General features: G+C 39.9%; 1 protein-coding gene across 2 annotated transcripts in view; it reads right to left on the bottom strand.

Annotated features, from left to right (window-relative positions):
- Positions 1 to 485: 485 nt before the first annotated feature.
- PLBD1 (phospholipase B domain containing 1) overlaps positions 486 to 13,654 on the bottom strand; it is a 51,031-nt gene continuing 37,862 nt past the window's right edge. Inside the window, exons 7-11 of one of the 2 annotated variants that reach the window (XM_072798942.1) lie at positions 8,280 to 8,480; positions 7,984 to 8,124; positions 3,474 to 3,659; positions 2,753 to 2,859; positions 486 to 773 (exon numbers count right to left, since the gene is read on the bottom strand). In XM_072798942.1, the coding sequence (XP_072655043.1) occupies positions 591 to 773; positions 2,753 to 2,859; positions 3,474 to 3,659; positions 7,984 to 8,124; positions 8,280 to 8,480 (818 nt within the window). In that variant the 3' untranslated portion in view covers positions 486 to 590. Of the gene's footprint in view, positions 774 to 2,746; positions 2,860 to 3,405; positions 3,660 to 7,983; positions 8,125 to 8,279; positions 8,481 to 13,654 lie in introns of those variants that run through there. The other variant, XR_012017680.1, reaches the window with a different exon arrangement.

The following is a 13,654-nucleotide window of genomic DNA, read 5'->3' as shown; positions in this document are numbered from 1 at the left end:
AATGGGAGACCTAAGGTTTTATTGTGCCGAGTCTGCACCACAAAAAGATTTGGTGCTTGTTAATGACCAGAAGAATCACTAACTGTATTTCTGTTAGAAGTTCCTTTGAAAACGAAGCTCCAGCATTCCCCAGGGCTTTGTCATTACACATATTCAGCCAAAGGAAGGAGAAAAAGCGTTGGAAGAGTACAAGTTCTTAGGGACCAGGCCTGGAAGTGACACTAATCTCAGAGTCCTTTGGCAAGAACCCTATCATGGCACAACCATCTGGGAAAACCTGAGAGATGTGGGCTATATGGCCAGGCATGAAAGGAGAATGTGGATCTGGATGAGCAGTTTCTGCCATACTTTCTTGTACATACCCTTGTATTCTAAAGCCAGGTATTGTTCTTTGTCTTCTAGAATGTATCTTCCAGAGTGTGTCACCCTATGTAGTGAATGTTTGTTGTAAAAAACTATAAAATCAGAAAATGAAAGTGACAGACTGAATTTAATATATTTTATTAAGATTAATTCTGAATGGAAAAACATAGCTAAAATCGCACCTTTGGAATCTTCTCTGCAACCTTCTATTCCCTCAACTCCCTCCTTCATTTTCTGTCATGTTTCAAAATTGGTTTCATGGTCATAAAATCAAAGTTGTAGATCTCTGGCATGCCCTTGTGGAGAGTTTTGTTGAAACGGTTCCAGTGAAAAACAGGAAGTCCACCTTGTGTGGTGGGACCACTAATGGCATAGGCTGTGTACTCCGATGCGAGGTAGATATCTGCCACCTGGGAAGAGAGAGGAGAGGGACGTTTTAGAAAGCCATTTGGAAAAAAACTAAATTCCTGTTTTTCCTTCTGGGTTTGTTTTTTGTTTTTTGTTTTTGTTTGTTTTTGTTTTTTTGTCCTGCTCTTTCTCCAAAGTCACAGTATTAGTCCTCTTTTAAAATAAAATCTTTCAAGCTTCCACAACATGCTCTTCCATAGCCATTTAGCATTCAGATATGAATTGAGTAGAAGTGCATTAATGTAGCCAAAAGGGTGAGGTCTGGAGTCAGAATGCTCACATGCAGAATTCTAGCTTCAAAACTTGTTTAAAAAATAACCCCTCTGACTCCATGTTCTCATTTCTAAAAGGGCTTTAATAACCCTACTTCAAAAAAAAAATAACCCTACTTCATAGAAGAGTTGTCATGAGGATTAATGAGAGCAAATACTTGGAGCAGCATCTAGAATATATTCCTCAGTAAAAGTTGTTATTATCAAGGTAGTAACAGAGTTTTAAAGTAGAAGGAACTCAGTATCCAAAAACGAGGTCCATGGTTCTCCAAAGCACCTAAATACTGGAGAGCAGCAGATCTTAGCCTTAGATGAACAAAGAAAGTGTCTCATGACTTCTGATTTTCCACATATTCAAAATGGCTCAAAGAAAATGATAATAAATTAAGTATATCCTTCAACAGAGACTCTTCTGATGAAAAATTGGCAGACTCCTCTCTCCAGAAGAAAGTAAAATGGCAGGTGGAAGGTTTGCTTGGGTTCTCTCAGGCAAGACAGCAGAGGTAATTCTCTGTGTATTTGGGAATGGCTATAACACTTCTTGCATACTTTACTGAATGTTTGCAAATCCTATTAAAAAGAAACATGCACTCATTGGGGTTTCATGTGTACCAAGCTGTCTACATCCACTATTTTTTTTTTTTTTAAATACAGCATATTGGGTGGGAGTCTGTAAAGCTAGAGCTTTGTTCTCTTCCTATAGCTAAAAAGTAACTTGAGTAGGGACTAGATTACTTTAAAGCATCTTCTGTTTAGGCATTAGGCTGATAGAAAAAAGATGGGTAGGAGGACCAGCATTCTTAACAGTTAATTCCACTTCTAACATTTCTTCTAGAATTCAGACTGGAAGTGCAAACAGAAAGACATGCCCAACCAGGAGTGCAAAAAGAACATGGTAGAATGATGCTTTTACACCAACCACGTGGTTTATAACCTTGGACACCCCAAATCAGTAGTGTGCAGGAAAGTTTTTAACGACCAGCTCTCTGAGGAAAAAGACCTTGACTTTAAGTGCTTGCTGATTTCCATTGTGTAAATACTCAATCCCCCATGGCTGATTTCAGGTTGTCATTGATGTCAACTGATTTTATTTTATTTTATTTATTTATTTATTTTTTGTCAACTGATTTTAACAGTTGGTTCTCACAAGCCCTTATGAGCTGACTTCAGCCCACCACTGCAAATAAATAATACCTATTTATTACCTGTATTATGAGATATATTACAGCACTTAATTCTTATATGGTGAAAACCCTTTAGTGCTTGTCCAATAAACTTGTTCTTTCAGCTAAATTCAATTCCTGTTTAATGTGAAATCAAACCACTCCCAATAATAGGTTCTTAATTGATAACTTAAGACAACATTATCATCATCATCATGATGGTGTACATTTACAAATAAGTATTCTAAGCATCGATATTAAATGTTTATTCTTCACAACAATCCTATAAGGCAAGTACTGTTATGTCCATCTTACAGATAAGGAAACAAATATCACAAGATTATGGAATTTACTATTAAGTGGCAGAGCAGGGTGTTGAAGTTAGGCAATGGGACCTACCACCAGAAACTACAAAAGCTGGTTCCTGAATTGAATTTATGGTCAGAGACAATATTGTGCTTTATGCCACGAAAATCTCTCAGCTTTGGCTCTGAATGGGTCTACGTGCAGATGAAAATTAAATTCAAAAGCCAATTTGCATGTTACCTTCGTGTCATAGCAACCTCCAGGACTTGGGTTAAGTGAGTTCAGGTCTTCACGGCAGCAGATGGTATTACAGGGATCGCCCTTAGTGTAAGGATCCTTCTTATAATCTAGGAAGAAACAGTAATGGAGAAGAGGGTGAGTACGGGCTGTTCTGAGATCTACCTGCCCACAGTAAGCTTTTTGGACCTCTTGGAGTCTAGATAATCAGAGAGTCCACCCCAGCAGCCTCACTGACCCAGCCGCTCTCAAGAACTTCGCACACTGAGGAGTTGGATGAAGAAAGATAATAAAGGATAAATGTGCATCACTGTTTTTCAACAGATAAGTACAAATTTGATACTGTTCATAATTTATGAAGTATTTAGGAATAATTTTTGTTTTATTAGCTGCTTTTTTCCTTGGAAGAAATCCTGTGTTAGGGTTGAGGAGGAGTGGTAAAACGAAAGTACTCTGGGTTATTATTTCTTCTGTGTTTTACCTTTTTTTACAGTTAAACCTGTAGAATCTTCCCTGTCATTTTATAAAAGAAGACAAAATTCTATATGTTGAGTATAAAATATTTATAGTATTGATTGAATACTAAATATTTAATTCAGTAACTTCTTATAATTCCTTCTAGTACAGAGATGGATTCTTTACTTGGGGAAACTTACATAGATTCTTTATCCATGGGGAAGAAAAGGAGTTTTGAAGAATGATTCTTGAGAAATGTGCTACGTACTGTTGTATCGCATGATATATTTCATGGATGCCATATCAATCACTTTCCCTTGGTCACGCCGGAAGATTTTGGCTCGTGAAGCCATATCATAGGAGTACTCCAAACCCAGCTTCTGAACTAGCATTGGATAGCCACTCCAGCTGTAGATTTTTTCATGGAAAGGAATGTTGTAGGAGGGCCAATATCCTGATTTGGGATGGGAAGGAAGGGTGACATTGACAGGGAGATGGAAAAGAGAGACGGAATGAAAGAAATGTTATTCATGATAGTTTCTTTTGAAAATTGGCACAATGTGATTGCAAAATGATATTATTGAAGGAAATAAAGCTTTGAATGTAAACACTGGCCTGACTGAGGGGGGCACTTGACAGGATGAGCACTGGGTGTTATTCTGTATGTTGGCAAATTGAACACCAATAAAAAATAAATTTATTATTAAAAAAATTCTAGAAACAAAAAGAAAATAAAAATAAACACTGGTCTGCAAACTGATCCTTTTAAATTTACAGAATCAATATATCTCTAGATTATTCCATTGGGGAAAGAAGAGCATCAGACTTCTTTGGTTTTCACCCAAAATTCTTAAAGCAATCTATTAAGCAGAAAATAACCTTATTATCTGTACAGCAAAATGAAGCATAACACAGAGTAGTCTGGGGAGCTGGTTTAAGTGAACTTGGTTATTGAAATGCCAAAAGATAGTTTCACAATGTGGCCCTAACAGGGAATGGACCAGGTGCTAATCATGGGATAGCAGAAGAACACAATACCTAACGTTCAGAAAACCTGAATTCTGGGCTCAGGGCTGAATGACCAAGCCTTAGGCAGTTAGCCTCATTTTATTATCTTGTTTTGACAGGAGAGGGAAGGAAGAATCCATAATTTGAAGAGATTGGAGATGATCTTTAAGGTTCCAGCAGGCTTTAACTTCTTTGTAAGCATTCCTTAAGGCTTAGCTTCATCCCAAGCTTCATTATGTGCCAGGGTCATAGAGCCCATTCATCACTAAGCATCAAATGTGTGACACAGCTCTAGTATGATCAATATTTCAAGAACATCCCAGATTACAGTGGCCTGGGCTATAACTGATTGTCATCACAGGGGCTCCTCAACCATTCTGGGTTTGATTTCCCAACCCCATATTGTCTTGGCCTTTGTCTGCCTCTCTCCTTTTTTACTGTTTTATAGGATCCCCTACTCAGGGGTGAAGATACAGAGATTTAAAGCCATAAGAGGGCAGCCCCAGTGGCGCAGTGGTTTAGTGCCGCCTGCAGCCTAGGGCGTGATCCTGGAGACCCTGGATCGAGTCCTGCATCGGGCTCTCTGCATGGAGCCTGCTTCTCTCTCTGCCTCTCTCTTTCTCTCTCTCTCTGTCTCTATGAATAAATAAATAAATAAAAGAGCGCCGCCTTTGGCCCAGGGCGTGGTCCTGGAGTCCTCGGATCGAATCCCGCATCAGGCTCCCTGCACGGAGCCTGCTTCTCCCTCTGCCTGTGTCTCTGCCTCTCTCTCTCCCTCTCTGTCTCTCATGAATAAATAAATAAAATCTTAAAAAAAAAAATAAAACCATAAGATACTCGATCTTGCTGATTCTGGGACACACACCAGCATCAGGAAGAACTGAGAGAAGGATCACATTAAACTGACAGGCTAAAATCATGTTTATTACTATAGTTTATTTAGGTTATATATAGACTTAGGGGTCAGACTACCTGGATCTGAAGCCTGGTTCTGCCATCATTAGGTACGTGACCTTAGACAAATCATTCAACTTGTCTATGCTTCAGTTTCTTCATCTATAAAATGTGAACGATGAAAGTACTTACCTTATAAGGATTATGATGCGCATGAAATGAGTTCAAACAGATGGAATGCTTATAATAGTGTCTGATACTGGGTAAAGATTAGATGGATAGTAACTAATATATTTCTCTTTATGTGAACAAATGAATAATCCAAATGGCTGCTTTACACTTCACCTTTTCATCAAGCTTTATGATTTACAAAGATATTTAAAATAGAGTATCTTGTATACTCTCACAACAACCTAATGATGCATAAGCATTACCATCCCTCTTTATAAAGAAAGAGATGGAGGTTCAGAGATGTCCAATGCCTCCCTTCTGACCATGGCCTTCCAGCAATATACCAGAGTTGCTTCCAAATTCTAGGAGGTTTATGGAACTTTTTGTCTTTTATTATGACTGCTAGATGATATCACTTAAGTATTTTGGCAAATCAGGTTTCTTTCCTTTCTTTCCTAAAATGGTAATGATGCTACTTATCTGGAAGAATGCTAATGAAGATCAACCAACAGAACATAAGTAAAAGGCCCAAAAGAGTGCCTGGCATATAGTTAGACAATGAATTTAACTCTTTTCTTCCCACCTCTGGCAAAATGACTACAGACAGATCAACATTAGATGTTTTTTGGTTTTTTGTTTTGTTTTGTTTTGTTTTGTTTTGTTTTGGTATCAGGGTAGATTTTCTCCATGGGACCTAGGAACAAGATTGCAAAGAACCTGAATCTGCCTTTTTTTTTTTTTTTAAGATTTTATTTATTTATACATGAGAGACACAGGCAGAGGGAGAAGCAGGCTCCATGCAGGGAGCCTAATATGGGACTCGATCCTAGGTCTCCAGGATCAGGCCCTGGGCCTAAGGCGGCACTGAACTGCTCAGCCACCCGGGCTGCCCTGAATCTACCCTTCTAAAAATCAGCAGCAGTCCAAGGAAGAAAAGGCCTTGAATCATCTGTTCTCTTAAGCATACATCTCCCTCTTGAGGCATGCTAGTTTTATCAGGCTCTTATGAGCTGGATGGATGAGGCTTCAAGGTCAGACAACTGACTTCTCAGTTTTGAATTGCCATCCTAACCAAGTGACCCCTGATGATCTGACGTCTCTGTAGACTTGGTGGTATAACTGATCTGTTTTGCAATCGAAGTCTCCACATTAACTATTTTATGTAGACTATGAGCATTTGGTTGGTGTTACTATATAAAATCTCTTGGGGACCTGGGAGTCTGAGGACCAAGCCCTGTCTCCCAGGGTCCATACCTTCCCAGGATTCTAGTCCTCATCTATCAGCTGATCTATTATTGCAATAGCTTCCTACTTGGTCTCCTGCCTTCTCTTTGACTTCCAGGCTATTCTCCCTTTTCAAACACGTTGATATTTTCCATCACCACCATCCTTCCCCTTCATAGCCCCTCCTCTAGCTCTCTCGAGCTAACCGTCTCCAAATCACAGTTTTCATGCCACCATTTGTTTGACCTTGTCCCCTTGTCAAATTGGTGAACTCTTTCTTGACCTTTAACAGTCACTCAGACATCATCTTCACTCTCATTCCTTCAACAACTATGCATGTATGTTGTGTGTGCCAAACTCTATGTTTGATGCAAGATAAGAGTGCTTGCTTGGTATTGTGCTCGAGAATTTACAAGAATTATCTCAATTCATTCTCATGACAACTTTGTGAGATTACAAAGGTCCACACTCCCACATTCAAAATACTGTTGGGGGCCAGATAATTCAGAGTTCAGGGTCTTTGCAGATTTTAGAACAGCAACGGAGTGTGCATATTATATATGACATGGCAGTTTCCGTGGGCAACATCTCATAATCAAAGGCATTGAGATTTCTGTAGCCTAATGTATAGGCTCCCTGGAGGAGAGGAAATAAGGTCTAAATAGATCGTCTACCAAACTCCCAAACAGGTAGTTTTTGTACCAAAATGAGGTCAGTTCAAGTCATATTGCTACTAAGTTTGCTAGTTAAAAATAGAACAAAACAAATTTTGAGCTTTCAAAATTACAGATAAGTGATTGTGGACCTGTACCACTTGTTACAGATGGAGAAAGTGAGGCTTGGAGAGAGTAGATAATTTGCCTGAGATTTTGAGGAGCAGAGATTCATTCAAATCAAGGTGGTATCACTCTAAGACCCATGCTTCAAAATGTCTAGGCTCTGGTCTTGCCCTCCAGACCTGCCTTCTCTGATCCCCTGACAGTGGCTCCCACTGGGCGTGGTGCAGCCCACATTATGACTGCTCTTCCCTTTGTGTGCTCTAACGGCTGTTTTACGTGCTTCACTTCCTCATTAGACTGAGCTTCTAAAGGTCAGGGATTTTGTGCGTGCAGCCATACTTTTCCAGGGGCCTGGGCCAAGGTAGCACTTCTATAAATATCTGCTAAATTTGACTAAAAGCTTTACTCAGGAACCAAGGAGAGAAGGTAATATTAGAGCTATGAGAAGTTGTAAGACTATAAATGCCTGGCTTTGTCCCAAATTATACAGTGGCATATAAGAGCTTGAGGTGCAGATTTTACATGTTGTGCTGACGCTGGTTAATTATTTCCCAGTGTAACTAGCAATGGCATTCCCATCCTTCCTTCCCCACCACACCCACACCCCCATCATACAGTCCCATACCACACATTCCTCACCATATACACATGCACACTCACATACTCATCAGACTTTCTAGACTTCTAGCATGAAGAAAGTACCTTTCCGTAGAACTTCAGTTTGGTCAGAATATTCTACATATGTAGGAATTTGCTCCACAATGTACAGGGTGCCCGTGTCAAGGCTGTACTTCGGCTTTACCTTCTTCAGGTCCAGGACCATGTACTGATTGTTATACGTGCCTGAAACATTGGGGGACATGAAGCAGGTCATGGGTATGGCTCTGCTGGTTAACTCGTAATCCAAATATGAACCAGGTTATGGATATGGCTCTGCTGGTTAACTCGTAATCCAAACATACGTACATGCTGAAAAGCTACTTCTGCCGGCCACTTACCAGAGTTGTGGCTTGAAAAGATCTCTGCCCACTGCCTGCCATCATTTGCCATCATATTGGCCACACGGACTCTTTGCCATGCGAGGAGAGACTGGGGTACCACAAGCTTTAGTAGGGTTTTATTATACACGCTGTTTGTGGTCTGTAGCAATATCAAACCACTGCTAAGAATGTAAAAGTCATCCAGAGACTCCAAAAATCCTATGGGAGAGACAAATATACAAATCAGCATACATTTAGCTGGTATATTCAACCGACATTATTGGTATAGAGCTTTGCATACACAATGCATTTTGCAGAGTATGGGTTATTATGATCCTTGATCTGCAGTAGCCTCTCCTAGTTTGGGCTCACCTCTGTGGTGGTTACTTAAAAGCTACTTATAAAGATGCCAGTGGACTTCTGACCCTAGATTCTTTATTGATATTTTTTGATTTTATAATTTGGACAATAAAAATATATTAAATCAGGATGATTCTAATTTTTCAAAATGATAAACAGCAACAGATCCCCACTAGCTAGGATTTTGCAGGAGAACTTATAATTAGGGAGGGGTATTAACAGAGTTCATTGTTGGATATAAGATTATGGATGTCTTCTTTCTTCTCTATTTTTCTGTACTTTGCAAATTTTACATAGTGAGTCTACATGGTTTTTATGAATAAGAAAACCATCTATACTTGCATAAGTAAACATGGTTTTGAAACTAGGATCTTGACATTCTGGGTCATTCAATGTTTTTTATACATGTTGGCAGCAATACAGGAATATCAGTAAAGCCACAAGTCTTTTTTAAAGGCCTATTTTGTGCTTTATGTGTGATGACTGTGGTAGAAATCAAAGTACATCAGATACAGCTATACCAACGAGAGAGGATACACTGACACCAACAACGAGTTGTGATGGATGAATCGTCAGTGGTGAACAAGCATCAGAGAAGGGCCCAGTGAGAGAGTTAGAAATGACCAAGGTAAAAACCTCCTTTGGAGCTTCCCAAACTGCCACCATTTTAATTAATACAGCTTATGATTTCTGCCATATCTGATTACTTGTACTATTATTTACTTCCTATTTTTCCTTAAATTAACTCTCTTTTCAAACTTAAAATACTTAACTTGTCACATACAATAATATTTGAGGGACTGTGGAATTAATGTTTTTGCTTTTTTTCTCCTCAGAAAACACATTAAAATAAACACATTTCTACTAACATGCAAAATTGCTTGTCCATGAACTACCTACTACCACCTCACCAGCACTATTCAGGCCACACATGGAGGAACACCAATGTATCTGATGCTTTTGCAATCAGGAAGAACAAGATGAGGCTCAGAGAGGTGAGGGCATCTTTGAGGACCAGACAGCCAGCTCCTGACAGACCTGGGCTTAGAATGCAGGTCCTTGAACCAGTCCAGTGCTCTTTCCAACAAGTGTGAACACCTACACTCAGCCTTTATGGCTCTCCTTCTTCTAGCTTAGTGAAGGCTGGAGTAGGAAAGCTTCATGGAGGAAGTAGATCTGGAACTGAGTCTTGAAGCTTGTATAAGAGTTGACTATGGGGCTTGACTATGGGGCACCTAGGGCCTCAGTCCATTAAGAATCTGACTCTTGGATTTGGCTCAGGTCGTGATCTCATGGTTGTGAGGTCAAGCCTGCATGGAGCTCTGTGCTCACGCAGACTCTGCAGGAGGTTCTTCCCCTCTCTCTCCCTCCCCATCTGCTCCTCCCCAAACTCATGCTCTCTGTCTCTAAAATAAATAAATAGGATGCCTAGATGGTTCAGTGGTTGAGCATCTGCCTTTGGCTCAGGGTGTGATCCCGGGGTCCTGGGATCCAGTCCCACATCAGGCTCCCTGCAGGGAGCCTGCTTCCCCCTCTGCCTGTGCCTCTGCCTCTCTGTGTCTCTCATGAATAAAAGTAAATAAAATATTTAAAAATAAATAAATACATACATACATAAATACATAAATAAAATCTTTAAAAAAAGGGAGTCAACTAGGTAGAGAGCAGTGACCATCACAGGTATGAACAAAGATGTACAGCAGGAATAGATATGGCCTAGGAGATTGGAAGTTTGGGAGGTTGAGACCAAGAATCATTAGAAAATACAGTTGGCCAAAGAATACATACAGATGGCCAACAGACACATGAAAAGATGCTCAACATCACTCATCACCAGGGGAATGCAAATCAAAACTACAACGAAATATCACCTCACACCAGTCAGAATGGCTAAAATAAAACACTCAAGGAACAAGTGTTAGCAAAGATGTAGAGAAAAAGGAGCCCTTCTTTGTGCACTGTAGGTGGGAATGCATACTGGTGTAGTTCCTATGGAAGACATCATGGTTCCTCAAAAAATTAAAAATAGAATTACCCTATGATCCAGGAATTGCACAGAATATTTACCCAAAGAATATGAAAACACTAATTCTAAGGGATACATGCATCTCTATGTTTACTGCAGCATTATCTACAATAATCAAATTATGGAAGCAGCCCAAGTGTCCATTGATAGAAGAATGGGCAAAGAAGAAGTGGTATATACATAGAATGGAATATTACTCAGCCATCAAAAAGAACGAAATTGCCATTTGCAATGACATACATGGAACTAGAGAGCATTATGCTAAGTGAAATAAGTCAGAGAAAGACAAATACCATATGATTTCACTCATGTGAAATTTAAGAAACAAAACAAAAGAACAAAGGGAAAAGATAGATAAACCAAAAAACCAGACTCTTAATCACAGAAAACAAACAGATGGTTACCAGAGGGGAGGTAGGTGGGTGGGGAGATGGGTGAAATAGGTGATGAGGATTAAGAAGGGTGCTTGTGATGAGCATAAGAGGATGTATGGAAGTGTTGAATCACTATATTATATACCTGAAACTAATATAACACTTCATGCTAACTACACTGGAATTAAAATAAAAAAAAGAATATATTTGAAAATTCATTCATTCATTCATTCATTCATTCATTCATTCTGCATCTCTTCTAGGCCTGGTAGGGATAGGTAGGGTGCAAACAAATAATAGGAACACCTGAAGCTAAAGATAAGCACTTAGAGCTGCAATGGGAGTCAGAAAGCCTGCATTTTAGTTCCCTGCATTGCAACTAATAACTTTGGCACTTCATACTTCGCTTCTGTTCCTTATTCCCTTCCTCTGATAACCTGGGACTAAGTGATGTCATTCAGTGCTAATGGAGTAATTTTAATTTCTAGAGATTTCTGAGTCAGAAGGGTACATGATGAAAGCAGTGTCCAACCAGCTCATAATGAACCTCCACAAGGCTGTCACCGGCCCATCAGAAGTTTGCATAAATGACAGAAAGTTGCACACTCCACGTGGGATAAGGCTTGATGAGTGGATGGCTCCCTTGAATGAAATTTTAATAGGCAACTCCTCTTGGAAGATACAGCCAGGACACTGGATGCATGGCTTCACAAGCAAAGTGTGGGTTGGATTTCAATGACCATTCACCTCTCAGGCTGTGGTTGTTTTGCAGTGTTCAAACTGCACAACCATACTTGGCAGCCTTGGGCAAGCTCTCTGGTAGAAAATCTCCATGAAGTGGAATGTCGTATTTCTGACATAATAAACTTGCTAATTCACGCCTTGTAGCAACCTCTATGAACACCAGAGGGCAGGCGTTCTTTGATATGTGTGAATAATACTAACATGGAAGGCGCCGTGGTTCCTTCAAGAGCAAGATTATTTACTAAAGATGGAAAAATGTAGGCCACCCAGAACTCTGGAACAATGACAGTGAATTGGCCTGCAAAACAAATCAAGAAGGTTAATTCTATAGTTTAGAGTTTAAGATGAAAAAAGGAAAAGGCTGAGTGGGAGGACAAAGTCCTGAAACATTACATAGAAAAAAATACTCTTTGGTAGCATCTTGCTTCTATCTATCATTAGCAGTTTTGAAAGGCAGACTGTTTTAGATCAGGAGAAAGTGACACAGTCAAGAATGAAAGCCAGCCTGCAAATAACATTTCATGTTAAGTTCATTGCTGAATTTATTAAGAAATAAAAGGGAACCCTGACGGTTAATAAATCTCAAGACTTAAAACACTTGAATCATAAAAAAAGTGATCACCACCCTCTGATGCTATTTAGACCCATTGTTTTATTTTTTTTTATTTATTTATTTTTTTAGACCCATTGTTTTAGCACAATAATGTACCTTTGGTATCCTATCAGGGGCGTTTACAATGTGCAATTTCCCATATTGCATTAATTAACTTCTCTAAAGCTCCAAAGACCAAACACACTAATTTCCCCCCCAAAGAATAGAATCAGTGTTGACCAAGAACATAAGTAACATACAACTCAGTGTCAGTAGTATGGATTGTGATTATAAAAATAGCTATGCTGCATTTCTTCACACACACACACACACACACACACACACACCCCTCCATATTCTCTGCAGTGTGACTTTGCAGCATCTCCCATCCAAAGATGTCTGTTTCTGTATCTCCTAAATCTGGGCTGGATTTGGATCTGGCTTTGGCTAACAGAATGTGCGAATTCTGAGGCTAGGCCTCAAGAAACCTTGCACATTGCTGCTTACTCTCCTGGGACCTTGTTATTGTCTTGTAGACAAGTCCAGTCGAGTCTGGTTTCTATGTGAGAGACTGTGTGGAGGAGGACCAACCATTTTAGCCAAGGTCAAATTCTAGCCCACCAACCTCCAAACATGCAAGGGAGTTCTTCCAAAATCAGCAAGGCTGCACACCCACTCCACAGACAACCACAGATGCATGAACACGAGCAGCTGAGGTGTCTAGAAAGAGCCACTTAGCTGACCTGTGGACTCAAAAGCATTAATAGTCACATATTGTTTCAAGCCACAAAGGTTTGGAGATTGTTTTTTTATGTGGGAAAAGCAAAGTGATACAATTTATTAATAATCCAATTATATAACACAGTTTGTTTTAAAAGGTCTTACTGCCATTTGATTTAACACATCTGACCTTTGGGGACTCTCTTTTCTTTCCTCTTTTAAGGGAAAACAAAATAATTTTGTACCATGCTCTCAGTCTTTCCACTTAACTTCTTCCCACTACTGAAGAGGGACAGTATCATTTCTCTGCCCTATGGAGAGCACCAACCTGTGCTAGGCTGTCTGCCTGAGTCTCTAAGCCAGCATGATAACCAGTGAATAAGCATGTATGACACACAGAGTATGTCCCCAGCACTACACAGTAATTCCCAATTCAGAGACTATATCAGAATTCCTTCAGGAGATTTTTCCCGAAGGCTCATGCCCAGACCACCCTCCGGGCTTCTCTCGGCTCCCCTCCAAGCTCTACCAGAACCTCTGCTTTACAGTGGCAGCTGGAGGCTCTTCTGCTTCCTCA

Source organism: Canis lupus, chromosome 25 (genome assembly GCF_048164855.1).
Source record: "Canis lupus baileyi chromosome 25, mCanLup2.hap1, whole genome shotgun sequence".
Taxonomy (NCBI): Eukaryota; Metazoa; Chordata; class Mammalia; order Carnivora; family Canidae; genus Canis; species Canis lupus.
This window is presented reverse-complemented; position numbering and strand designations above follow the sequence as displayed.